Source organism: Leucoraja erinacea, chromosome 34 (genome assembly GCF_028641065.1).
Source record: "Leucoraja erinacea ecotype New England chromosome 34, Leri_hhj_1, whole genome shotgun sequence".
Classification (NCBI taxonomy): Eukaryota; Metazoa; Chordata; class Chondrichthyes; order Rajiformes; family Rajidae; genus Leucoraja; species Leucoraja erinaceus.
Window position 1 is genome coordinate 4,979,955 of NC_073410.1, and position 27,546 is coordinate 5,007,500.

At 38.5% G+C, this 27,546-nt stretch overlaps 1 protein-coding gene across 1 annotated transcript in view; it reads right to left on the bottom strand.

Annotated features, from left to right (window-relative positions):
* Window positions 1-253: 253 nt before the first annotated feature.
* The window catches only part of LOC129712926 (erlin-1-like), a 30,068-nt gene continuing 2,775 nt past the window's right edge, over window positions 254-27,546 (bottom strand). Inside the window, exons 2-13 of the mRNA XM_055661704.1 lie at window positions 23,758-23,899; window positions 22,518-22,640; window positions 18,864-18,945; window positions 17,348-17,394; window positions 16,382-16,443; window positions 12,529-12,654; window positions 12,110-12,183; window positions 11,453-11,511; window positions 9,747-9,838; window positions 5,682-5,771; window positions 3,975-4,054; window positions 254-2,460 (exon numbers count right to left, since the gene is read on the bottom strand). Coding sequence (XP_055517679.1) covers window positions 2,212-2,460; window positions 3,975-4,054; window positions 5,682-5,771; window positions 9,747-9,838; window positions 11,453-11,511; window positions 12,110-12,183; window positions 12,529-12,654; window positions 16,382-16,443; window positions 17,348-17,394; window positions 18,864-18,945; window positions 22,518-22,630 — 1,074 coding nt within the window. The 5' untranslated portion in view covers window positions 22,631-22,640; window positions 23,758-23,899 and the 3' untranslated portion in view covers window positions 254-2,211. The remainder of the gene's footprint in view (window positions 2,461-3,974; window positions 4,055-5,681; window positions 5,772-9,746; window positions 9,839-11,452; window positions 11,512-12,109; window positions 12,184-12,528; window positions 12,655-16,381; window positions 16,444-17,347; window positions 17,395-18,863; window positions 18,946-22,517; window positions 22,641-23,757; window positions 23,900-27,546) is intronic.

Here is a 27,546-nt window from a genome sequence, read left to right on the forward strand (position 1 = left end):
GACATGCAAATCTGCAGGGATTTGAGGGACAATGATTCTGTGCTAGTAGAAGGGATTAGTTTAATTAGGCATAATGTTTGGCACGGATATCGTGAGCTGATGGGTCTGTTCCTGTGCTGTACTGTCCTTTGTTTAATATGGGGCTTGTGTAGGATGGTGCTGTTTTGGGAGATCATCAGCAATCATGTTCAATACTTTGCTATTTCTTATTTTTTTAAGCAACTATTATCTTTCCAATAATAAGTCAAGACAATTTGATATCAAAATAAGTTTACTTATGTGAGATTTTGGAGTAAACTCTTTTTTTCTTATTAGATTGGCTTCACAAAATTTGCTTTAGACATAGCCGATTTAAATTCATTGTAAGTTCAAAACCCCTTTCACCAGATATATGAATTGGCAAATTTCTTTACAAGCAAAATTAAATCCCAACTTATCATTCAAAGCAAAAACACCACATGTTGCATATATACCTTGTAAAGAATATTTCAAAAACAAAATGTAAACTTGAATTCTTGAGATTATCGTCATTTCTCAAATGCAGTAAAAAATGAATTAGTAAGCATTTTAATTCAGGTAAAACATCAGAAATTTGGAATGACAGAGCTACAAACTATTTTATAGTGTCTACAACAGAAAGAGCAATTTGAAATACATATCTGCATTTGTATATTCTATGCCAAGATAACAGATCTGGAAAACCCCTATTCCCACAAATTCAACGGAAGTGAAAATTAAATCCGAGTTAACTATTTAGATACATGCATTCTTTTGTGGAACAAAAAAACTTTTTTTGGTGCCATCATTTCAGACAGGCACTGCTTTATACAATGAGAAATGATTGAAATACTGCAACCAATATTCAATTTTCACATTAAAACCAGAAGTCTGCATGGGAGATGGCAATCAGCATCCAATCAATACAAATGTTGCATATAAAAAGCTAGAACTTCACAAAAGCTTTACATGGCATGATACGAAATGCTTAACTGTACGATGAATTATCAAAAATAAAGATTAGTATCTGCATATACCAATTGCCCAGATATTAGAATAGACCTCTTTGCATGTAAAAGAATGTTTATCAAATGCCTGCTATCGTAAACTGGCTTGCTTTATATTATCAATCGAGTAATTTATTAATGGTAAGCTCATTCTAAATAAAGCTAATAATAGAACATAACCAATTTTGCACCATCACATAGAATTTAGCATCATTCTTGAACGGCCCAATTAATACCATGGGACAGTGATTGATATTGGCTCCTTTTCTCCTCCACAATTAGTGTGCATATAAACGCTCAAGGGACCAGAGTTGGTGCATACAAGTCTTCAAAACTGTTTGTATTCTTGCAATAGATAATGTGAAAAATGTTTCATCAATTGGAAACAAAATGTCCTGCTTGTTTTATGCTGCACTAAAAGAAGGCGACTCCAATATAGTTTCCAACACTACCAGTGTCAGAAGCCAAGCAACACCGAATGGCAATGATACAGCTTCAAAAGAAATAAACACTTTTCACCAAAATTACCCTGACTTGCCTTTGCACCTTGATCAACAGGAGGCCAATGTCCTTCCAATGATACCCATGGTCACTGAGCATAGCTGCCATTATAAAAGCATGGCATCAATTAATATTGTTTAAATACAAAGGTATCTTGATAATTCTAAAATATATTTTCCTATTCCACTGATCTATTTTCAAAAGTATTATAGCTTGTCTGTTTAAAAAAAGGTTTGTTCACAGTTGTCAATCATATTCCTGTTCATTTCATCATAACCAAAATCAAAACAGAAAAATGCTCAATTGAAGCATTTACTGCCTGTAGGTGTTCCAATTGTAAAATGCTGTGACATCCATACTTGTACAGAAAGCAATCCCCATTACATGTATTGGTAAATACACAGAACGCCATAGCCAACTTTCAGACATTCAGTTAGGTGCTACATCTATTCGTATAAAAAGCAGTTTTTGACATGGTATAAGGTTCTGCAACGGAGCATAACCAGTTTTAGTCATTGCCACCATGTCAAAATGTCATCTTGTTACGATCGCAGAAATTGTTATATAAAGCCACCAAATATTCTGTAGTATAATTCAGCACCTAATCTGATGGAGGTCATGCTAGAATCAACTCCAACATAATCCAGTGTTGTATAATGAGCATTCTGTAATATTTAACAAAGTAGTGCCTTCCTCTGCACCCAGTCTAAGTTTTGTTGTCTTCAAAGTCCTTCACTGCATCTCTTTGTTGCCTGCTTGAGGTGCTTTCAGATGCAGAAATCGCCTCGTTCTTTTTCAGTGTGGGGGAGCTTTTATCAGTCCTCTTTTCAGCGTTTTGCTGAAACACACTAGCATCCACGAACATGTCGGGGATGTCACTACCAAAATAAATCTTGCTGTTTGCCGATATTGCTTGATATTTAACCATCTCCAGATATTCTTTAGTCAGTTTCATCTGTTAGGAATGAACAATGGGAAAATATAGAAATGCTCAATTTATATTTGAATTTGATTGCGCAGAAGCATGTAATTAATGGATGGCAAGAAAGCAAGATCCTTTCCATTATTGTCTTTTCAACCATTAAAAAAAAAAATTGTATATTTGTAAAATAATACACAAATTCTAAAGTAGTGCATTTTTCCTGACATTTGCCAATGGAGGTACCTTTGACTGGATAACAAAAACATGCCAAGTATCTAACTGATTGCAAATCAAAATGTTTAGTAAAGAGATCTTCAATTTCATAATTCAGATAAGGCAGTGCAAATTTACCTTTGTTTGAACTTTATGCTAACGTTGTTAGTTAAACAAACTAGAAATGTATTGTAGGTTTAACCACACCTCAAGTACTACAACAGTGCAAGGCAGCAACCCACCACCACCACCTTCCATGGGGCGACTAGGGACAGGCAATTAAATGCTGGCTCAGTCTGCAAAGCCCATATCACTTCGATGAATATAAAAGGGGCTGGATAAGAATATTACCTTAGCTTGCTATTATTATGCACTGTGGTACAAGATATAGTAGGAAACAGCAGATCCAAATTTGAAGAAGACCAATGCACAGATGAATGGCCAAACAAAGAAGGCAATGGTGGTAACTTTAAACAGACAGGAAGGCAAAGATATTGAGCCTACAGATGATAGACAAAGGTCGCACATGCATGTCAACAATTAAATAGGGCCAAGATACTAGGGTTTAAGGGTTTGGTGCAAATTACTAGCTCAGCCTGATCAACATCCCAGGTTGATATGGAGACAGTACTCACCTGTTTGCTTTTCTTTGAATAGTATTACCGACATCAATGCTTTTCAATATCTTCATATAGTATAGTTTTAGTATATATCTCACTACTTTAGCACAACAGATGCACATTCAAAAAGCTGAAATAATTTATAGTTTCTGACCTTGCAATGCTATTCCTTTAAATAACAAATGATTTAGATTGCATATCCATTATGCAGAGTGCCTAGCAATCAGACTTGCTTTTTCCTCGTACCAAGTTTAAATGTGGTTTACGACTGTACATAACTGCCCCAGGAATAATATACTGCTTATAAAGGAAGCCTGACATCTTTAACAAGTTAATTGTGTGCAGTTTCTGCAATGTCGCTCTAAATTTCTGTCACACTCTTCAGGTAAATTAGCAGGTGACAAAATGCAAAATGAACAATGGAACCATGTAAACACAATTTTAGCACTGCAACATTAAAATAAAATCCCGATAATCAATAAAACTGCCTTTATCTTCTCTAACCACCTGTTCTAATTGTAATAGAAACATTTATAAAATGTCCATAAAGCATAAGAGCATGCTGAGAAAGCCCCGGGATAGCATTTAAAGGTCACTGTTGAGTTCCCTGCAGCCATAGATGTAAAATCCTCACCGTTATTAGCATTTATACGGCAAGACCACATTACTGTTTGTACTTTCACAATTATCCATGGACATTAGGTAATTTCATACCTGATTTGCGATTGCTGTTTTCTCGGAAGTGTAGAAATCTGCATCTGCTTTAGCCTTCTCCCTGGCTAAATAAGCACGATCTACATGCAATACAAAATGATTAAATCCACTCGTGCTAAACATGCCATTGAGTTGTCAGTTCTCAGTACCGACACTGAAAATGATTCCTTTTAAATGAATGGAATGAATTTGAGAGGCAGATTGCAACATTCTGTCGCCACTATATGCTGTATCAATGATACCACTGGGAATGAATTGATTCATTAATTCATTAAACATTGATTCACCAATGCACAACACAAATGGATTCATTTTATTCGGCTGCTTAATAACTTAAAACAGTCAGTCTCTCTTTGGGGTTTAGTTTTGAATAAGGTGCATCATGCAAAATGTATAGTTTTAGAGCTATAGGAATTATGAACATATGTCTTAAATTCATATAATGTTACGAAAAAATAACTAAGAATTAATATATTTATATTTTGCTTTCCCTTCTCCTATCAAGTAAAATATAAATGTTGTAATTATTCATTTTTGTAGAGTCATTAACCATTAATTTCTTTTAAAAACAAAGCAGGGATTCAAAAATTATTTTTCAAATGAGCTGCAAATGGATGGAAGCTTATTGATAATTAGATTTAGCTGTCATCTTCTGAGTAAAATCAATACTTCTTATATTGGGGGTAATGTAGAGAAAATGGAGATAAAGGAAATAGTCGGAGATAAAGCAGAGGCGAACTCCAACTCATTACTGAATGAAGATCTGTATCTTGAGCTGGAATAAAATCTAATGTCCCACTTTGAGAAGGGCACATGCATAGGGAAGGGCTACTGTTTTACTATGGGTGCTGAGAATCGCTAGTAAGAAGAAAAAGGAAAATACTGAGGATGTGTAGTGGAAAATTGTAATCGATGAACTGGTAAGGCAAAACAAGATGCTAATACTTGAGACATAGAATTTGTATAGACTATTGTTATTAATACTGTCCAGGGCTATGACTTTGAAAGGAACCTGGACTCTGTAAAGGAAAAATTAACTCCTTTAAACAAAAAAATGCCTTTACTTGTGGCATCCTTGTCCTACAGAATGCTGATCCTATAGAAGTTCAGGTTCACATTTATTGTCACGTACCAATTGGTACAGTGAACTTTGAGGAACAGCAGATGCTGGTTAAAACCAAAGATAGACACAAAAAACTGGAGTAACTCAGCTAGATAGGCAGCATCTCAGGGGAGAAGGAATGGGTGACGTTTCGAGTCGAGACGTCCCCAAGTCTGACGGAACCTGACCCGAAACGTCACCAATTCCTTCTCTCCTGAGATCCCGCTGAGTTACTCCAGCTTTATGTGTCTATCCACAGAATGCTTTGCCAGATCTGCCCATTGAGTCGAGTTATTCAATAGAATTTTTAAAGTTTCTCTTTTGTGATTACCATTTAAAGAAATTGCTCTGGAATAACTAGTCATCAAGGGTCTGGTGCTCAAATCATCTGCTGGCACCCCTAATGGTTGTCGCTCATCTAGACAAGATACTCAAATGAGGCACTCGGGGAGATGGAAAGGTTAATAAATATTAACTAAGATGGGTGACGTAACAATTTGTGATTCATTAATAAATGGTTGGCGATCTGGTATTATGACTCGATAAGGGTCTAACAATTATATCAAACTCTGAATAAAAACTTTTAATGTTTTCAAAATGCTCACCTTCAATTTCTGAAATTGTCTTCTGCGTTTCTTTTTCCATAATCTTTTGCTGGAATTGAATCTCTGCCACCTGTGCAAATTTCTCAGCCTCTGTGTACAGGGATAAAACATCTCAATTCACAACCGCGCAAAACACAAGCAGAAAAATTGAAGTTTTTCTTTGACCGGCACAAAATGGTGGAGTAGGTAATTGGCCAGCAACTCAGTGGGTCAGGCAGCATCTCTGGAGAACACGGACAGGCAACGTTCAGGTTTAGAACTCTTATTTCTTCTTTGTATCTTTGTGTCTATGGTTAACACTCCTACCACTTTCCTCATGGCGCTATAACATCACATAGTATGTGTTAAATGTATGCTTTAGTGTTCTTTAGTTTGTTTTATGTGGAGTGTGGGGGTTGGGGTAAACTTTTTTTAATCTCTTACTTTGACGGAGATGCGATATCTTTTCCATATCGTATCTCCGTCTGCACTGCGGCCTAACATCGAGGAGTTGGCGGCCTATGCTGGAGATCGACTTTAACTTCGGACTTTAACTTCGTGGAGCTTGCTGTTTAGAGACCGACTTCGGGAGCTCCAAGCTGCAGGAGTTTCGTCCGCCCCAAGGCGGGAGCTTCGACCGGCAACTGCGGGAGATGCAATCGCCCGACTGCGGATGGTTCGACTGCTCCCACCACATGAGAATCAAAAGGGAAGATTAGACTTTATTGCCTTCCATCACAGAGGAATGTGGGGAATCAGCTGTGGTGGATGTTTATGTTAACGTTTATGTAGTTGTGTGTTTTGTAGCTTTTTTTTTAGTACGGCTGTATGGTAATTTGAACATCACTGTAACTTAATTGGTACACGTGACAATAAAAGACCATTGAAATTACCTAAAAATTTCACAACTCAATAAAAGTAGCATCTCTGAAAAGGGAAACATGAGGGGCTGGACATGCTTCAATGCAATTTTGCACCTGAATCAAAGCCAAGTAAAGGCATGATTATGGTTTTCAATTGGAATTTAGATAGAATTCACTCTCACAACGTCAACCATTTTGCTGCATGAGAACTTAGTACTTAATGAGAACTGCAAGTACTTAACAACACTGACTATATTTTTGTGAATATTTCAGGTTCACAGAATGGTGGCATAACAGGGTTTCCAGTTATTTACTGCATCACTCTGTCTGTGAGCTTTCTTTTAAAAGGAATAAATTCGACACTTCCCCAGCACATGAAAGTCTTACAATTATAAGCAGATCTTTTCAATTTTTTGTTTAGTGCAAATTATGCACTAAAAGGTTCAGAAGTCATGGGAGCAGAATTAAGGGCCTGTCCCACTTTCACGACCTAATTCACGACCTCTGCTGAGTTTGCCCTTGACTCGTACTCGCAGCATGGTCGTCACGAGATCGTAGGTAGGTCGTGATGCTAGTCGTAGGTACTCGTGGCATCAAGTAGGTCGGGTGTTTTTTCAGCAAGATGAAAAATGTCCACGAGTAAAATAGGTTGTGAATTAGAAACTGGCCCTTTAGGCCATTCGACGCATCGAGTCCACTCTGCCATTCAATCATGCTGATCTGTCTTTCCCACTCAACCCCATTCTCCTGCCTTCTCCCCGAAATAGACTTAATGTTTGAGGTTAGAGACACACTCAGAATCTGCAGTGTTTTTGTTTTTCACTTACTGGGAAAAACATCCTGGTTCTATACAATCACTGGATCATGAGATGTCTCCCAAGTTTAACAACACATCCAAAAGATTGCACATTTAATGCAGCACTCTAAAAGTACACTATTTGTGTGCTGAATTCTCTCGAGTGTGATGTGAACCTGCAGTAACTAACTCATCACTGTTCTACTATCTAGGCAGTAAAATGTCATGCTTTGAAATTAATTGTGTTCAATCTTCACAGATCATAACTTCAGTGCCTCAGCTTGTAATTAAATCATTTAAGGGACTGAAATAATTCACTAGAGCAAACACAGACACCAAGCACTTTTTGCTGGACTCATGTTCGTGCAAAAGTAAACCAACACATCTGGGAAAGAGCCAAAGAATTCAGTCGAACTACAATTACTCATTTGTGCCTTTAGGGCGTGGGAGGTCAAACTGAAATAAAACCATAAAAGGCTGGAAACAGCAACATCTGTGGACAGAGGTTGGGGTTAAAGGTTCCGGTCAATTATTATTCTTTATAAGAAAAATTTGTAAAGAAGGCATATTTAAACTGGTAAGATAACCTTTAGAATGGAAAGAACATGGAATATGTGTGATAGTGCAGATACTGAGATAAGGCAGACAGCACAGACTGATGTTAACCAGCTGAGTGGATTGAAGGCTTAGCTGGGGAGGATTAAATAGACGGAGGGGAAATAAAAAGAGAAAATAAGCCTGCTGGAACTGTGCGAAACGGAGCACAATAATTGTAGGAAATCCGGAATAAAGGCGAATGCTGGGATAGCTCAGGAAGTCCAGCGGTGTCTGTGGAGTGAGAAAAATCTAGTTACAGAGATTGAAAAGCAAAAATAAAGAGGCAAATGCTGGAAATCTGAATCAGAAGAAACCCTCAGAAGATCAAGCAGCATCTGTGGAGAGGAAAGCAGAGCTTCCTCTCGTTTTCTTTCTGTTTCAGCCTCTACAACCCTTTGCCGCTGTTCAGAAACGGTTAAGGCCAACCACCCTCCAGCAGGTTATTAACGGTATATTCTGTTCATCTTCTTGCTGGGATTCCCTGCTTCGACATCACCGTGAGTGGCGTAGCGGTAGAGTTGCTGCCCTACAGCTCTTGCAGCGCCGGAGACCCGGGTTTGATCCCCACTATGGGTGCTGTCTGTATGGAGTTTGTACGTTCTCCCCGTGACCGTGTGGGTTTTCTCTGAGATCTTCGGTTTCCTCCCACACTCCAAAGCCATACAGGTTCAAGATTTAAGATAGTTTATTGACATGTGTTCCAGATAGGACAATGAAATTCTTGCTTTGCTTCAGCACAACAGAATATAGAAGGCATGAATACAGAACAGACCAGTGTGTCCATATCTATCTATATTACTAAAACTCTATTCTTGACCGGTTTTGGCGATCTGTGCTGCGATTTCCGAGAGAACGCCGCCACCTACTGCCGTCATTATTGGCCACCTCACTCAGCCCCCATCCGCCGCATGTGTGCCGAGGATTTTTCCCGTCGATTAAATATGACAGAGATATTAATGATTTTACAACATTCTCCATTCTCTCTGCTGCCCCCGCTGGCAGCAGGGGGGAGGGACTACCCCTCCCTGCTCCCCACCTCTCCCCCACCCCTCATCTCACCCCCCTCTCAGCACTCCCTCTCTCTCCCCCTCTCCCTCTCTCTCTCCTCCCCCTCCATTAGCGTGAGTGCGGGTAGTTAGTGTGTGACGCTGCATGCCGCCCCGCACCCCCACACAACCGCACGTTGGGGGAACAGACTTAACGGATCTGCACTTGGTCTAGTATCATTATATAAATATATACACACATGAATAAATAAAACAGATAAAAGTGCAAAGGTTAATTGGCTTGGTAAAGGTTTGCAGGTTAATTGGCTTGGTAAATGTTTTAAAAAATTTGTCCCGAGAGTGTGTACGTTGGTGCTAATATGCGGGGAACCCTGGTCGGCGTGGACACGGTGGGCCGAAGTGCCTATTTAGCTCTGTATCTCTCTACTAAACTGAACTAAACATCTGGCCAAAACGGAAGGATACTGAGACGCAGACGCGTTGCTGTTCCTCAAGTTTATGCTCAGCTTTGTTGAAACAGCGTGACTGATGCCTTTCACTTAACTAATAGCTTTGCCACGTCACAAAGAAACTTTAAAGACAGCACATTTCCCTTTTCTCTAATCTGTCTCCATCTCGGGAGACAAATTAACCACAGTCCTTGCTCAGCAGCATTAATTGCTGGGCCACACACTGCCGCTCCTTTCTGGATGGTGCAGTTCCCAGGGACTGTAGAAAAATATACCACACTGCATCGTGCAGTGTCAGCAACTTACCTAAATGTCTGCAAAATATTTTAAGTTAAATTCTGAACTCAAGGATTTTAACTTAGGGGAACACGTACCAATAATAGCTCGTTTTCTTTCTGTCTCAGCCTCTTGCTCTACAACTTTTTGCCTCTGTGCAGAAATCAGCAACTTTGTCTTCTCTCCCTCCCTAAAATAAAAACAAATTGTAAGGTAGAAAGAAAAAAAAAGACATCCACCAGTAAACGACAATGTTTGTTGCAATAATTACCTTGCATGTGGCAACAATTTAAATGTGGACAATATCTGTACTCTAGACAGACAACAGGTCCAAAATGACAGACAATGACCCCTCATATTAACAGACCTCTTTTATAACATTATTTCATGGAATGACCATTAGGTGGATGGAGTGAATTGTGTTTTTGACACATTTTAGCTTAGTTTAGTTTAGAGATAGACTCTGGCCAAATCCGTGCCAACCAACAATCACCCATACACTAGTTCTACCCCACACAATGAATTGTCTCTAGTGTGTAAGATAGAACTAGTGTATGGGTAGTTCTATCTTACACACCAGTGCCAATTGACAGTGTTTGGATAGAACTAGCCCAGTGGGTCTATCTTCCCTCCCACATTGCAAAGACATTTTGAGACAGTGTAGGTTTCCCCTGGGCACCACGCCCGCACTGCCCCCTCTCCCCCCCCTCCCGCAAAGATGTGCAGGCCTGTAGTACAAATGGCTTCTACGAAATGTGTGAACCGCCACCCCACAGCTCCAAAGACTTTGCGACCGGCTTCCCTGCCAGGGAACCCCGACACACCAGCTCCACCCCACACACCACTGTGTGTAGGATAGAACCGGTGCACCGGAGCAGCTGGAGGAAACCATGCCACAGGGAGCACCCGAGGCCAGGATCGAACTCGGGCTCCGGCGTCAAGAAGCAGCGGCTACAACAGCGACACACACAACCCACAGGAGCCAACATGCATGTCTCTGCATCGCTGGAGGAAACCGGAGCACCCGGATGAAACACACACTGCCACAGAGAGCACCCGAGGTTAGGATCGAACTTGGGTCTCTGGTCCTGGAAGGTAGCAACTTTACTGCAGCGCCACTATGCCATCCCAAAGTATTGTGTATTTGTTGTCCCTTACTGTTTATTGTATATTTATTGGCTGCTTTGCCACATATTAACCCCGTATTTGGTTTTAGCGGACAATCAGTAATAACAGACAACCCAGTGGGGTTTGTGTATCAACACACACATTTTACTCTCTGTTAAGAGATTAAGTGGAATGAAATGATTTGTTTTATATTTAATCTGCACATTTTCAAAACCTGCAACATTTCGCGGACAGAATTTCTTAGAAGTGATAAACAACCAGATTAAATACACTAATTACATTGTTGGTGAAAGATTATCTTATCCAGTCTACTTGTATTAGGTGCAGTCAGTAAATTTTACTTAACCCAAATAGCAGCAGTTGCAGTTTCTCCTGAGCTATTTAATTAAAATGTGGTGCAAGCTATTGCCAAAAAGTGTGAAGATTGAAGTGAAAAAGATTCTGTAACAATAATTGGATGGAAAGTTTTAAGTTGAGCTCGAAGACGACAAGATCTTCAAAACATTTCAATCTGTTGCAGGGAGCACATTCATTTTGCCATTAATAAATGACAAGGTGTTGGGATTTCTAATCTAAAATAGTCAAATTCTGCTGAATAAAATTTGAGACACAGATGCCAATTAATATTTGACAACTACAGGTGGTAATATACCAATTTGCAAAGCAAAAAACTTACATGAGTTCAAAATTCCTTCTAATTGCCTCTGGTATTTTAGGTTTAGTAACTCGAACTGCCTGTTGACGCAATGACAAGGAAGTTAAATTTAAGAGATTTGCATATAATTCAAATAGAATCTAAAATTCCCCAAGACTTTGCTTTGCTCAAAGTGTAAAACCCTGCAAAAGTTGTCTTACATAAAACACTAAGTAAGTAAATTTTATATATATAGAACGTTTAAATCAACTCGCATTGAAACCAAAGTGCTTTACATAAAAGAAATAATTAAGTTTCCGTATATCCATAGAAAAAATTAAAAATAAGAAAAAATGACACAACACATTATAGAATTCAACATGAACGTCCCCCCACAACAGAATCACAACTAGTCATTTAGTTGCACGACTCAATATATTTTACCTACTTTACTGCTCTGCCCCCCCCCCCCTCCCCTTCCCCACCCCCTCCAATCTTCACTCCAATATTTAGCTATAAACTGTGGAAACAAGAACCATCAAGTTCAACCGGATTTTATTTGTAGTACAGTATTAGAAAAGTCTAATTAAGAAATTTGCTTTGCTTAATAAAAATGAATGGATGCTACACAGTTTACCAGTATATGCAAAATGCACATCAATACATCAAGAAATGGAATGCCAAAGGTTTATCATTTACCTGTATTCTAATACCAGGTGCCATAACAATCAAGTCTTTTTGTAAAGCCAACTTCAGGTTTTCATCGATTTGATCTGAAGCACAGCAAACCCAAATTTATGACTGGCAATATTAGAATATGTCAAACTGCACTATAATAAACATTACACATACAAGTTTTATTTGCCAACATCTCAAATAAACGTGGTATATTTAATTCTAAAATTTAGGACGTCACATAATTCGATATTCCAATTTTTTCTTTCAAATAACCTATCAAACTGATTCTTTACCTGTCAAGAGAAATTGACAATTTTTTTTCATTGGCAGTTCTTATTATTTCAGTTGACTGAAAATTTTTGGTTTGTCAACATTTCTTTTTAAACCAAGCGAGCATATATGTCTTCACCAACAGTATAAGAAGCTTAGGCAAACCTCACCAAAGTATTCGATGTAAACTTCCTGTAGGGTGTGCACACTGCAAAACTGGTTCAGTTCATGATGAATTTTGTTGAAAATCAAAGCCCTGTCATAATCAGCTGTGTAGTTCTTTGCAATATCATACACTAGGGAGAAAAAAAAGACAATTTCACATGTGGCCAGCATGTTCTGATTTTGCATCCAGATTATTAGTGTTAATGTTCTTCATTTTCATGTGTTTTATGGTATTTCTGAATGTTTCTAAATACAGTAAAATTCACAATAATCTGGAACACTTGGGACTTTGGACATGCAAGATTGGCAGACTTTCTGGATTATTGAATTCTATTAAACTTATTTGGACTCACTTCAAGGGCATTTAGACAAGTACTTGGCCGGTGTAACTCAGCAGGTTAGGCAGCATTCCTGGAGAAAATGGGTAGATCATGTTTCGGGTTGAGACCCTTCTTCAGACTTCCTTAGTTCAAGCAATGTAGACAACACAATATCATGGACACCATAAAAAGGGGCACTGGGTGAAAAGGGGACAAGTGAATTGCTGCTCCATTTGGAAGGAGCTTTTAAGGACCTAGAGAGTGGCAGGAGCCAAATAGTAAGTATTTCATCTTTTGTGGGGCATGAAGGGGATTTGGATGAAGCATCTTGATTGCGTGAACCAGTTGGGCCGAAGGGCCCGTTTCCGTGATGTACGTCTCTGTCATTAATATAATTTGGGATCAGGTACTAATCTATGTGCCGCCCCGCTATTTACCATGATAACTTGAAGAAAAGATCGTTAATAGGTTATTCCTTACCTTTCAGATATTAATCGTACATATTCTTTTGTTCAGTAATAGTTCACTAAAAAACTAAATTACGATGCCACAGATACCATTTGTTAAAAATTGCAGCAAATCCCAATTACTTTGAGACACAGCTGCATGAAAATATGGAATGTTGGATCTTAAAATGAATCTGCCTGAACTACTGAGGAGATGACCAAAGTAGTCCACTTTGTGTGGATAAAAGAAAAAATGATTTTCTAGGCAAACAAATCCAAAAGAGAAACCACTGATTGAAGTTTAAACTCATAAAATTGTTGTCCCGGTTAGGAAATTGTATGACCAGAAAGTGTCGGGTAGTAAAGATAACAAATACACAAGCCATATTAAATTGCTGCTACTGTTGTCTAAATTAATAACTTGGAAGGTGGGACTGAAAGCTTTATATAAGAATATGCCAATGAAAGTAAGACATGCTAAAATAGGAAACACTTTACAGATTGGCAAAAATAATAAAAAGAGAAGTTTGGGACACGCATAAATAATTAAAATAGCACGAACATACAGAAAATTATCAAAAAGGCCCATGCAATGCTGTAATTATCACATGATCAGATTACAGGGTGACAAAAGGCAAGGTCCTGCTTATCTTGGAGTTCCAGGAGTCATTCTGAGCAACACACCTTAGAAAGGAAATATGGAATGGAATACTTTATTGTCACATGTGAAATTCTTTGCTTGCATACCCAAGGTATGCAAATACCAGCTTTAGAGTAGGTGCAGTGTAAATATAACCTAATTCAACAGACTCCAAGCTTAAATTACAAGGCGACAAAAAAAGGGCTGAAGTCTGTAATGTAGAAGGTGAAGGAACATTTTAATAGCAACTTGGTTGTATTGTAGACAAAGATAAATTATTTCTGCTGGTTAGAGTGTCCAGGACTAAGGGTGGATTAAGTTGAAGTTTAATTTTTACAAACAGTAATTGATGCACGGTTAAAAGTTAACTTTATGTCCGAGATTGATAGATTCTTGACCAACATTAAAAGATGTCGGGAAAAGGCAGGAATATCGAGTTATATCTGCCTTAATCTCCCTGATTGGGAGGTCAGGCATACGGGGTCAAATGGCCCACCTGATAATATCTTCCTGTGTTTTATGCAGTTCAAAATATTACTAGCTACATTTAGCAGGACTCGAAATTATTGGTTGCCCAGGTGCCAATGGCCACCTAAAGTCCCGCCGGGCAACCTAAAAGCCGTTCCATTTTGCCCGGCTTGGCAAGCACCCGGGACACCTGCCATTCAACTCTGAATGGGCCCCCCTCTCTATCTCTCTCTGTCACTCTCTGTCTCCGCTCGCCATCCGTGTCCGGGCCTCCGGGCTCCGCTCTATGATTTTTGGCTGGGTCTCGGGTCCCCGCTCTACAGCCGCTCCTTATCCGCTGGCACAGCCGGCCGCCTTGCTCATCCTCCCCCTGCACCACGGCCAGCACAACATTGGCCGCCCTGCCCATGCGCACTGCCACGGCAACTGGTCGGCGCCGGGCACTTTCTCCCTCCCTTTGCATTTTGGGAGATCTGGCTGCCTCGCCGCAACCGCTGAAAAAACAACGCAGAATCACCCCTAGAGCTGGAGTAACTCCCTGGAGTAACTCTTGCTTCAGAAGTTAATTTCTTAAGCAGCAAGATGAAACAGGAAGTTGGGCTGATTTTAGTATTTTACAAAACAAATCCGTACATCCGTATTCTGATCGCATTTCCGTACAAAATACGGAAAATCCGTACTACTTGGCAGCTCTGCTAATTAATCAATTGCTTGACTTCAAACTGGATGCAATTTAAATGGCTTAGCCTAAAATGTTTACAATGGATGTGAATAAAATGCCTCGATCAACTGGTAACAAGCTGACCGAGACTTACGTGCTTGAACAAGTTATAGAAATGCAACAAAACCACCAAAATCATTAAATGGTTGAACCTTGTAGGTGTAGCATGAGGTCAATGCGCATGTGGTAAAAATACACACCAGAAAAGAAACTTGAAGCTCGGAGGCTAAATACAGGGAGTCACAAGTTACATCATCTTGCTGATTTCTTCTTGGAAAAGCGCTTGGACAAAAATCTGCAGACCAACGATTAATACAATACAGTAGTTTAACTATGTACCATTCCTTTTGCAAAGTGACATTTCATGGCAACCTTCGCTTAAATCCAAAATACAGTTCAAAGGCACAAATGTTAGTAGTCTTATTAAAAGTAAGGATTTTGGGAAGGAAAAAAAAAAACAGCTGTATAAATATCACATCACTAATGGAGTAGCAGTGAGAAGAAATTTGCTGATTGAAATAAGAAACCAGTGCTGCACTCAAATTAAATAGAGGCAAGAATTTTGATGGGGACAATCTTTCACTTAACGGGCTGTCTGGCAATCATTGTATGCCATGCATTAAATATTTTGTATGGTTAAAATTACAAGCACTGTACATCCTATATTGTCAGTGCTTCAAAAACTTCAAGTAAAAACCAAGTCAGATAAGAAGTTAGTAACTTCCAAAACATGCAGTTTGCTACCATTTCAAGTCAGGGAATAATTAAAATGTTCTCTTTCTCTCAAGAAACCTTGTGAGATGAGGACAAATATATTGTATTCATCGCTTCAATCTATAGCTGCACCCCTTTTCATATTTTGTCTTTCATTATTATTTTAAAAGAGCATTAACAATGCAAAATGAAGCACTTTCATATTTTGTATGAACGTCTCAGAAATCAGATTCAGGATGTATATCCGTGTGTTTAACTCCACCTTAGAAAAACATTCATTTCAAAACCTCACCATTCTTCTGCAAAACGAGGAAAGCATCAAAAATCTAAAACTACCATTACACGTCACAAAATAAATGATTAAATAGACATGTTATGCAGAGTTCTCAATATTAAAATCAAACATGAATTTCATATAAATATTCATGATTGAAATATCAGGATTTTTCTGAATTGCAAGTTGTACCAAGTTCAGTAAAAGTAACCAAAATTGTGAATTAACCATTGTGACTGAAATGTCAAAAACCATAAGGCTCACCAAATGCTGACCTGCACTTGGAGCAAGGCTGTTCACCACTTCTATTCTGTCGAAATAGATCATGACCCCACCACTGTAGAAGGTAAAAGTAAATTGTTTAGTAATACAATATATAACAGACATAAAAAGAACTCAGCTATTAAAAGTACTTTGATTATGTACTAGTTGAACAAAAGCTAGAACACCTTTATGAAAGATGCAACAAAATAAAGAACAACAGGGCATTTCCTACCATCTAATCCAGTTTTACCCAGTTGCTAAATCATCTACAGACAAGGTTTTGTGTACATGGATGGTTATACTAGAAAATAACCACATAGACTGTTTTTAAAAAAAAACACTCCACGAGTTAGGCAGCATATGTGAAAAGAGAAACAGAATAAACTCTTTCATCAGAACTGGGAAGAGAGAAAATGACTTAATTTTAAATTGCAGAGGTGGGAGTGAGATAACTAGACCAAAAGGAATATCTGTGATAGGGTTGCCATCCCCACTCTCTCTTCAGTAGGGCCCAACCATCTCTCCCACCCACGCCCCGATAACTTTGCTTCTCCAGTTCTGACAAAGTGTCTCAAACATGAAAAACTGTTTATCGTTCCACAGATTCTATCTATCCCTCAGAGTGTTTCCAGTATTTTGTTTTTACTATTAAGCAATTCACAAATGTATCCAGTTCTCACGCAAAAGGCAAAGCGGCACAGCCCAATGAGAAGCTCAGCGATGCATACTTTTAAAATATATAATTGCATGCCTTGGTTGGTATGTGCACGTTTTATTTTAATATAACAAGAAAATTCTTACAACTTCAGTCAAACGCAAATGGGAAATATTAACAAGATTATCAAGTAATATAACTAATTAAAAAGTTTGCTGAAACAATATAACTACATTTAAGTTGTTTCTTTCCCATAACTTTCTAAAAAGAAACGGTATTGTCATAAATGGGATTAAACAGCATAAAGCAAATGTTCACACACCTTGTTCCACAGGGAACATTTTTCACTTCATCTGTTTGTAAAGTTGTCTGTAACAGAGAAGTTAAAGTGTGTTTGAAATGAAATAAAACGTAAGCATGGCAAAGGCAAGATTATATACAGCAATGAGGGCAAAACATTGTATTTGTACTATCCATCCTTCTATGGATTCAATCACCAATACCTGCCCTTTGTTCCCGATGTATTTGTTTTTAATAAACATTAGAGTTTCAATAGAATCAAGAGATTGTTTTTCATTTGTCCAAAGAGCATGGATTAAGTGCACTCGGGTATAAATTAGATCAAATATCCTACTTTCCCCCTCTTCCCATCCCTATATCTAAAATGTAACCTTCCCGGATAAAATAGCAGCTTTCACTCATCTCTGAAGGCAGATTTTAATTTAAACAACTGCACTAAATAACTAGTGTGAACAGAATTAATTAATTAATAAAATACAATCTCAAAAGTCAGATTCAAATTTCATTGAAATTAAATTCCACCATTCTTAAAAATGCATATCACTGAAGTATTTTTTAAATTAGTCATATTCAAGATTTCTTCATGTGGCTGTGTGTTTGGATATTGTGGCCAAGAGCACAAACAGGCTTATATATGAATACTTAACCCACTTGCTGAGCACATTCACCAGACCTGTGAATGACAGCCTCTTGGCTCAAGAGCTAACACTACACAAAAAGTCGGTGTCACAGCTGAGCAACGGCAGCACAATTCTCATCCTCATCTTGACCATCGGCAATTAGCTTTAAGGCCTTCTTTTGCAATTCCTTTCTTTGCTGGTTCCTCACCTTCTAAAGACCTTGTCAACTATCCTTTCAACATACTCTTGACACTTTTTTTATTTCCCTCAGTGACCACGCTACTGATTGCAGTTAAGTGCTGCAAGCTATACCATGGAGCATTCTTGAAGTATAAACAGTTATTCTTGCATCCTTGGCAACAAAAACATGGAGCACTGAGAAACAATTAGTTTCAATACCTCTCTGGTACATTCAATCTCTGCCCTTGTACATCATTTAGTGTGATAGCTCCTTTACTGATGCTTGCCATGTCATCAGTCTGTGGTGCATCACAATATTCTTACTGGTCTGTCCTTTTCAACTGACTTGTATTTTGTGGCATTCAAGAATCCTGGTCCTGAATGAACACTGTGTAAATAGGTTACATTGAAGCTCAGAACAAGGGGGTGGGATGTTAGGTCACTCATGAAATGTTCAAGATGTGGAAGAGTTTCCCAGTTTTTTTTAGAAACATAGAAAATTAGGTACAGAACTAGGTTATTTGGCCCTTCGAGCCAGCACCGCCATTCAACAAGATCATGGCTGATCATCTAAGGGCTTCTAAACTAATTGATGTTCACCACACAGGATAACTTAACAGAAAATTAAAACGCATTGCAGTTTCACATTCAATACAAATATTTAAATTATATTTATTTCAAAACATTAATCTGTCATCTAGTCTTCATCTACGTGGAAGTGTAAAAAAAAGTGCTAACCTGAACGGATCTGAAAGATGTAATGAATGGCACCATAATGTGGTACCCAGGGGAACTCAGAGAGAGCAATAACGCACCACCTCTAGAGAAAAGAAAAAATATTGAATATGTTGACATCTCTACAAAAACTAAGACACGACTGCTCAAAATGAGGGTAGCTGTAAAATAACAACTTCTGTATATAGGATTTATGTACATAGCTTAGAGCAGGTACTCAACAGAATTTCAATTAAGCATATCAGCCCTTAAGGTTGAAGGATCTTTGCTGACGTTTATGCTCTGCACAAGCATCCTTTGCCATCAATATATTTTAATACTATCATCTATATCAATCTCATGCAAAGCAATAAAATGGTACATTTTGTCCTTGGCTTGTGTTTGGAAGCTATTTTTTCAAAAGATATATATCAGTAATTATAGTTGAAGTATTAGTGTCAGAGACTTTCTACAGCCTTAGCCAACCCACAACTAACTCCCACCACCCATAGTGCAAAGGTTGCCATCAATTATTCAAAGCTCATTCCAGAAAACAACATGACAAAGAGTTGTTCACATGCACAGGAAACGTTTAGTGGGATATGGACCAAATGTGGAGAAATGGAACGAGCCGAGATGAGGCATCTTGGTCGGCACGGACAGCTTGGGTTGTAGGGCCTGTTTCCATGTTGTGTGACTAGTTATGGCTTCACTTATATTTTGATGTCCACAATATTTAGCTAATAACATTTATACAATGAAAGGTTAAGAAAAGTTCATTTCCTTCTCCAAAACCCTCTATTAATTTGCTCATTTAGATTTTTTCCTCTCTAAATTGCTTTCATCTTTTTCTTCTCATACTTCTCTCCTTTTCACTCATTTCCTTTTCGCTTTCTCTCACTGCTATTATTTTGCCCTCAAACTCCATTTTCCTTTAGTGTATTTTTTCATTTCCCCATTGTATTTTCATTTCCAAACTCACTTTTTCACTTCTATCAGATTCCAGGAACAGATCTTGGTTTCTCAAACCATCCTCTATAAGGAACCTGATTCGTGAGCTGTAGCATTGTTTAAATTTTGACTTGTCTGGGTGGGACAGCCCTGCAACCACCTCCCTGGATATGGTGACACAAGGACCTGCAGGTGCTGGAATCTTGCATAGAACACAAAAGTGCTGAAGTAACTCAGAAGGTTAGCGTTTCTGGAGAACATGAATAGGTGACGTTTCAGGTCAGGATCCTTCTTCAGTCTGAATGTTGCTTGACCCACTGAGTTACTCCAGCACGTCATGTTCTCCCTTAATATGGTGGTGGGTTCAAGCCGCTACTTAGATGAACAAATAACAAACCCAGAAATAAAATCTGTGCTATGGCAACTCCTGTTAAAACAAAAATAATCATCATGAAATATCTGTGAATTTCATAATAATCCTTAATAGTTATTAAATATCAGGAGTTATGCACATATGAAATTTTGCAACTTTATTTGAATAAAACCACCTTTTTCATTTATTTCACTTTATTTAGTTTTAGAGATACAGCGTGGAAACAGGCCCTTCGGCCCACCAAGTCCACACCGACCAGTAAACCCCGCACATTAGCACTATCCTACACACACTTGGGACTATTCACACTTATACCAAGCCAATTAAACTACAAGCCTGTACGCCTTTGGAGTGTGGGAGGAAACCGAAGATCTCGGAGAAAACCCACACGAGGAGAGACTCCATACAGACAGCACCCGTAGTCGGGGTCGAACCCGGGTCTCTGGCGCTGCAAGTGCTGTAAGGCAGCAACTCTACCACTGCGCCACCGTGCCACCCTAATGTAATTAAGCCAAATTTTGTTCACCCTCCGATAAAGCACCTTGGGATATCTAGCTGCACTATCAAGTACTTTAAATATATAAATTCGTTTTGAACACTTTGCAGGGACTTTGATTGAACAGATCAGGAAATGAACTGAATCACACAAAATTGTAGCTCAAAATATACTGAAAAACAAGCCCCCGTGCTACCATCCAATCATTTTTGTGTGATCTTCTAATATCTTCAAATACCAGCTCAAAAGTAAATGAGGCTACAAGGCCATGCAAGTTGCAAGAGATTTGTCAAATATGTCTTATCACTGCTGGCATCAACAACCGTCTGCAAGGTATAACATCCAAACCTCTATTGCAGCAAAGATCGACAGTTAATAAACCAGACACATTATTCAAAGGTAAGGAACTGCCATTGAAAAAAAAGGGGAAGCAAGTGGCAGAAAGGGAAGTCAAAGCAAAACAATGGGCTGTGTTCCTCAGGGTACAATTCATTCACCATATTTTTTCCAGATACACTTTATTCTGAATAATACATTGCAATTTTAAAAAAAAATCCTGAACACAAGTGGTAATGATTTATGGCTTAATACATTACTCATGTGGAGTGAATGCAATCTTGTGAAAGGAGAAACTTAAAACAGTCAGGCATAACAATTTCCAACGATAACAAGAATCCACTTGGGAAGGAAACGTGCCACTGCAGCATACGGTATTTAACTAGAACCAAACACAAGATTCACTCCTGACACAAAAAAACAAAGAAAACAAATAGTTCATGCTACTTGTGCTGATAACTGGGAAGATGAAGCTTTGACATATTTTAACAAATTGACCCATTTGCTAAACAAAAGTAACTGAAGACTAAACATCACTAAGGTACATTAACTAACAAGGGCATCATAGTTGTCCAACAAGTGGATTAGGGGAGAGTTCTGCGGCATGAAGTAGTGCTCTAGTAGAATAATGGACTTCAAAATTTACCACTTCATGTTTGATTGGATGATGCTCAGTTACGACTGGATAATTTAAAGGATAACCTAATGTCCAGTGCAGAGAAATTGGGTGTTATTCTTCTTTTGGAACTATCTGTGTGAAATGGCAAGTTGTTTTGTTATGTCATACAGTCATAGAGTGACACAGCATGGAAACAGGCCCTTCGGTCCAACTTGCCCACACCAGCCAACATGTCCCAGCTGCCCGTGCTAAACCCATATCCCTTCAAACCTGTCCCAGACTGCTCAACCTCTCCCTATAGCTCAGACCCTCGAGTCATGGCAACATCCTCGTGAATCTTCTCTGTACCCTTTCCAGCTTGACCCTTATATCTTTCCTATAACATGGTGCCCAGAATTGAACACAATACTCCAAATATGGTCTCACCAACGCCTTATAAAAAGTCTATACTGATAGAAACAATATGTCAACAAATTGGAGTTTCCGTCAATTGGCCTCAGGAGTATGTCAAATTTTGTAATCGTGGAATAAAAACATTTGATTTGGAAGGTTGTCCAAAAATGTGTGCAATCCCTAAAAGCAAGCAATGTTGCAGTAGGAAGAGTGTACAAGAACAATTAATTCGGTATGAAACAATATACAGACACTATATATTTTTTAAAGAGCAGTTTCACGCTACAAAATATCTGAGCATGTTATATTGCTGTTACAAATGGAACTTTTAAAAAAATGGTTATCATTGCAAGGCCATAAGTCCAATTACAAATTCCTAAGTCAATCAGAGGTTGCAGGTTCTCAGAAATATGCAACTGGTTGGAACTTTATTAATTCCTGCTCTGAGTTATGAGGAAGCAAAATAATGAGTTTTTTTGAAAAGAAAATTGGTTTCACAAGATTTACTACCTGTAGTAAATGCCAAGGTGCCCCTCTTCAATCTTGTGTATGGAAGAGTAAAGGAAGAAAGACACGGCTGCAGTTATTGCGACCACAATTGCTCCAACATGAGTCATGGTCATGCTGCCTTACCTGAAAGAGTGGGATGCAAACAGCAGAGTAAATGTCAATATCAGATTAGAAAGACGGCTTTGAAAAACATTTTGACAACTATAATTTATATTTATCAAATGTAAATGATCAGCATTTGCATAAAAGGTGAAACAATAGTACATCCTAACTAGTAAAGTCTTTTGAAACCTCAATTTCATAATGTTGCGATCATTTATGCAGGATTTAACATTAGTGAAATCCGCATCTATATGAATGGAAATTACATGCACACACAACCTCGTTAACAAGATAAATTAAGTCTGAATTTTACACTCGATCATTCAGGAACATGCCATTAAAATTAAACATTCCCAGTTCCAACTAATGAACAAGTTTTGAACTTTCTTCAATCTTTGTTCAACTGCAGCTTTTGCAGCATTGTTGAAATCACCCTACAAAAAGCCATTGGCAAGTAATATTTCCACATTGTCTTAACAGGCCCGATCAAGTTTCAGCAACCCAATGCCTGTGTTAGCAGGTAAATTACATGTAGCCTATTTTAAAACAAACTTCCTGGTTTCTCAGGTTTCTTTAAACACAAAAGAAAATTACTCGCGGCCAAGCTTGTGGACGGTGTGGGACAATGATTCCCTTCCATTAAGAATCACTCACCATTTACAAAAATGCAAACCAGAGCACCACTGACAAATGGTTTTGGTTTCTTATATATCCTTAACCAACACGCTTATCTACTGAAAACCCTTGTAATAACAGTCAAAGTGTCAGACACATTTTGAACCGCCTGCCAGCAGAACAAGAACATACTCAGCATCAAGACTAGTTTTTGATCATATTTAATAAAACTAAATTTCACACCAAACTAAACAAGTGTACATTTTACCATATAATGCTCCATCTGCAATCACCTTACCTGCTTGCTTAATGTGTTCAGATCCCCTTTCAGAGTCATGCCTTGCTATCTACAGTTCACTTCCCCTTGGCTTTGTTCCTCTAGTGAATCTGCATGGGTGTGCACTACTAAAGTACTTATAAATTGAATGTGTCTGTCTCGCCCATCCGAAAATAAATACTATGACCCAATTAATGTGCACATCTTCCCCTTGAAGTAATAATTCTAAAGTAAATAAATACTTACAGATTACACTCAGATATTTTAGGTTATAAACTTTAATGTGGAATCAGTCCTGTGTCTTGCAGCAGCAATTCATAACCTTTGTCCTGTATTGCTGTTGGGGGTTGTCACAAGTGGGTTTTCATTCGTAAGTTAACATTCAAATCTGAATAGAATATGAGGAAAACATTATAAGCAAAATTAAAACGACTCGACCTTCATCTGACGTGATCATTTGTAAGAGGATATGGTCTGTAAAATATTGTTGAGAAACTATTCAAATAAACCCGTACCTCTATCAATTACAGGATGAAATAAATGGACACATCCATTTTAATCAAATAGTGAAGCATTAAAGCACAATAACAGAAGAAAATAGAAGTCATCAGGACCCTCAAGCCAGCTCCACCATTTAATATGATCATGGCCAATTTATTCTGGACTCAATTCCTCTTTCATGCCATTTCTCTATATCCCTCTACTCCTCCATCACCACCACTATAAGTATTTCTAATGATTTAGCTTCCGCCACCAGCCAGAGCAGTGAATTCCAGAAATGCATCACCCTCTGCGAAAACGATCAGTTTTAAACGTGACTACGTACCGCTACCTTGTAGTTATGTCCCCTTGTATGAGACTCTCTCACAACATCTCAAGATTCAAGTCAAGATAGTTTATGGTCATGTGTCCCAGATAGGACAATGAAATTCGTGCTTGCTGCAGCACAACAGAATATTGTTCTATTGTTCTGAATATTATCTATTCCGTGTGGTCCCTTTGGTGTCTTATTTATTTGGGCAAGGTCACTTCTCATTCTGCTAAACTCCAAGGATTCAAATGTAGTTTAGTTTAGTTTAGAGATACAGCACAGAAACAGGCCCTTCGGCCCACCGGGTCCATGCCGACCAGCGATCCCCACACATAAACATCATCCTACACCCACTAGGGACAATTTTTACATTTACCAAGTCAATTAACCTTCAAACCTGTACGTCTTTGGAATGTGGGAGGAAACCGAAGATCTCAGCGAAAGCCCACGTAGGTCACGGGGAGAATGTACAAATGCCGTACAGTCAAAAACTACAGTACTAACAGGAGGCAAAGTATGTAAAAACTCAACTGATATTGAAGTATTTTTTCTGATTGGATAGATGAATGAATAAGTTGATTGGCCAAGGAATTTGCCTTGGTGCTCCGCCCACAAGTGACAACATGACATACTGTGACAGTTAGGAATGCCACATAAAACATTAAACATTAATAATAAAACATTATCGATTAAACTTGTGAATTAAATAAAATACCAGAGCAAAAAGTGGCTACAGATTTTTGGTTATTGAGTAGAGCTACTACTCGTGGAAAAAGATGGCTGTAAGATTAATTCAAGTCAATAGAAAAGGTCGCTCAGAACAGGCCCATTGGGCCACAATGTCTGTGCTGAATATGCTGCCAAGATAAACTAATCTCACCTGCCTACAAGTAATCCATAACCCACCAATTCCTGCAGGTCTATGTGGCTATCTAAAATCCTCTTAAATGTCACTCTCATCTCTGCCTCCGCCACTACCCTCACCAGCACATTCCACTCTCTATGTATAAAACTTGCCCCGCACATCCTTTCTGCATTGCCCCTCTAACCTTAAAGTTATGCCCTCCTTTTACACCCTGGGAAAAAGGGTCTGATTGCCTCATAATTTTACATACTTCACTCGGGTCCCTCCTCAGATTATGACGCACCAGAGAAAACAATTCAGGTTTGCACGATCGCTCCTCATAACTAATACCCTATAATCCTGGCAGCATAATCCAGGTAATCTTCTTCTGCACCCTCTTCAAAGCCTTCACATCGTTCCTGTAATGGGGCAACTAGAACTGCATACAATATTCCACATGTGGCATAACCTAATTCCTATAAAGCTGCAACATGACGTTCTTACTCTTATGCTTAATGCATACCTTACACCTTCTTTACCACTCTATGTTGCCACATACACTGAGCTGTGGACTTGGACATCAAGATCCCTCTATACATCAATGCTGTTAAGGATCTTGCCATTAACTGTGTACTACAGTTTGAGTAAATATGTTCCTTGGAAATAGTACCTGTTGCAATCTTCTCTCATCGGCTTCCACAGTATGTAAACTTAAACAAGGAGTTTCAAATGTATTTACCATGTTTTTAAGTTACATGCTGAGTGGATACCATTATTTTCAGTTTTTCACAACTGCTTGGCTTTACTCTCAATCTCCATTCTATAATTACACTACATGACCTGAAAACCAAGACTATTTTCTTTTGTGACCAATTTGATTTATTTTGTCACATTTCAAATTACACATCATGGTCAAAGTACTACTAAATAGTCGAATCACAGCTTTAGACTTTGGAGATACAGCGTGGAAACAGGCCCACCGAGTCCGCACCAAATAGTGATCACCCTGCACGACCTGCACACTTAAGGACAATTTTACAATTTACAGATGCCAATTAACCTTCAAACCTGTATATCTTTGGAGTATGGGAGGAGCACCCAGAGAAAACCCACGTAGTCACAGGGAGAATGTACAAACTCCACACAGACAGCACCAGTTGTCAGGATTGAACCCAGGTCTCTGGGACTGTGAGGCAGCAAAGCTACTTTCTGAATGTGACAAACAAAAATATTCTCATATACCCTCTCAAAAGAGGACATAGCACTGCACCTAATCACCTGCACTGCACCAGTTCAATATTCGCAGATGTACAGGGCCACAATTTCTGCAATCTCCTCACCATACGACACTTCCTCACCCCCCACACTTCCACATTAAAATGGTGTTCAATCACTTCATTCAGAATGATATCAATATTATTCCATGCAGCTTAATTTCAGGAGAGTAACACACAACTCTTCTCAATATGATGTTAGCTTCCTTTCTAATTTAGTACAGTGAAAAGACCTGAAGATTCAGTATCACTTTCCTCAGAGGTCCAGTGACCACAAAACCACATCTCAGCAGTTGACATGACGTAAAAAGATGCAGGAATATTCAACTGAGTATTGCTCTACAGGACTGAGTCTTCCGCCTGTATTTATAGATACTGGACTGTTCACCTTCAGTCACCATTTTAGGAAGCAATATTTCGTGATCGAAAATTTGACCTCTTCAACAGTGCCTATGCCTTTAGATTTTAAGCTACTTCATCCTTTGTGCTCAAAAGAAATCACCAAAATTTATTTCAGGTGGTGTCTAAGAGTACGAGTAATATATTACGAGTTTATAGAAATGTTATGGTGCAAATTTACCCAGAGCTAAAATGGACGCAACACTAGTCAAATTTTATAGATATGTGAAGTACTACATACAAGAAACCTCAATGACACTCCATAAGTTGCCTAAGTAACAAAAACTGAAAGTGAAAATTGCAGACAACATGCAAAATATCAAATTGAGAAGTATTAAAGCAAAAATAAAATGATAAACAATCATAATAATGCAGCACTGTTCATATCCTTAGTAACCTAAAATGCTTTACAACCTAATAAATATATTGCAATTTTAATGCTGGGAGGCAGAAAGACCTCACAATAAGCAAGCAAAAAAAGTCAGGTACATTTTTTTAGGGGTGTATTATTTGACAGACTGGTTAAGACACCATTAATACTCTCTTTGCAAGTCTTGGCCCCTCTGAGCTATCAAGCTAAAATGGTGAAATGCACATCAGAAGACACTGTGTTACCACAGCACAAGAATAACGTAATAACCTCAACCATGTCACAAAACTCAGTTGTGATTCCACAGAGAGTGGAAATATCAAAAATTAGGCAAAGT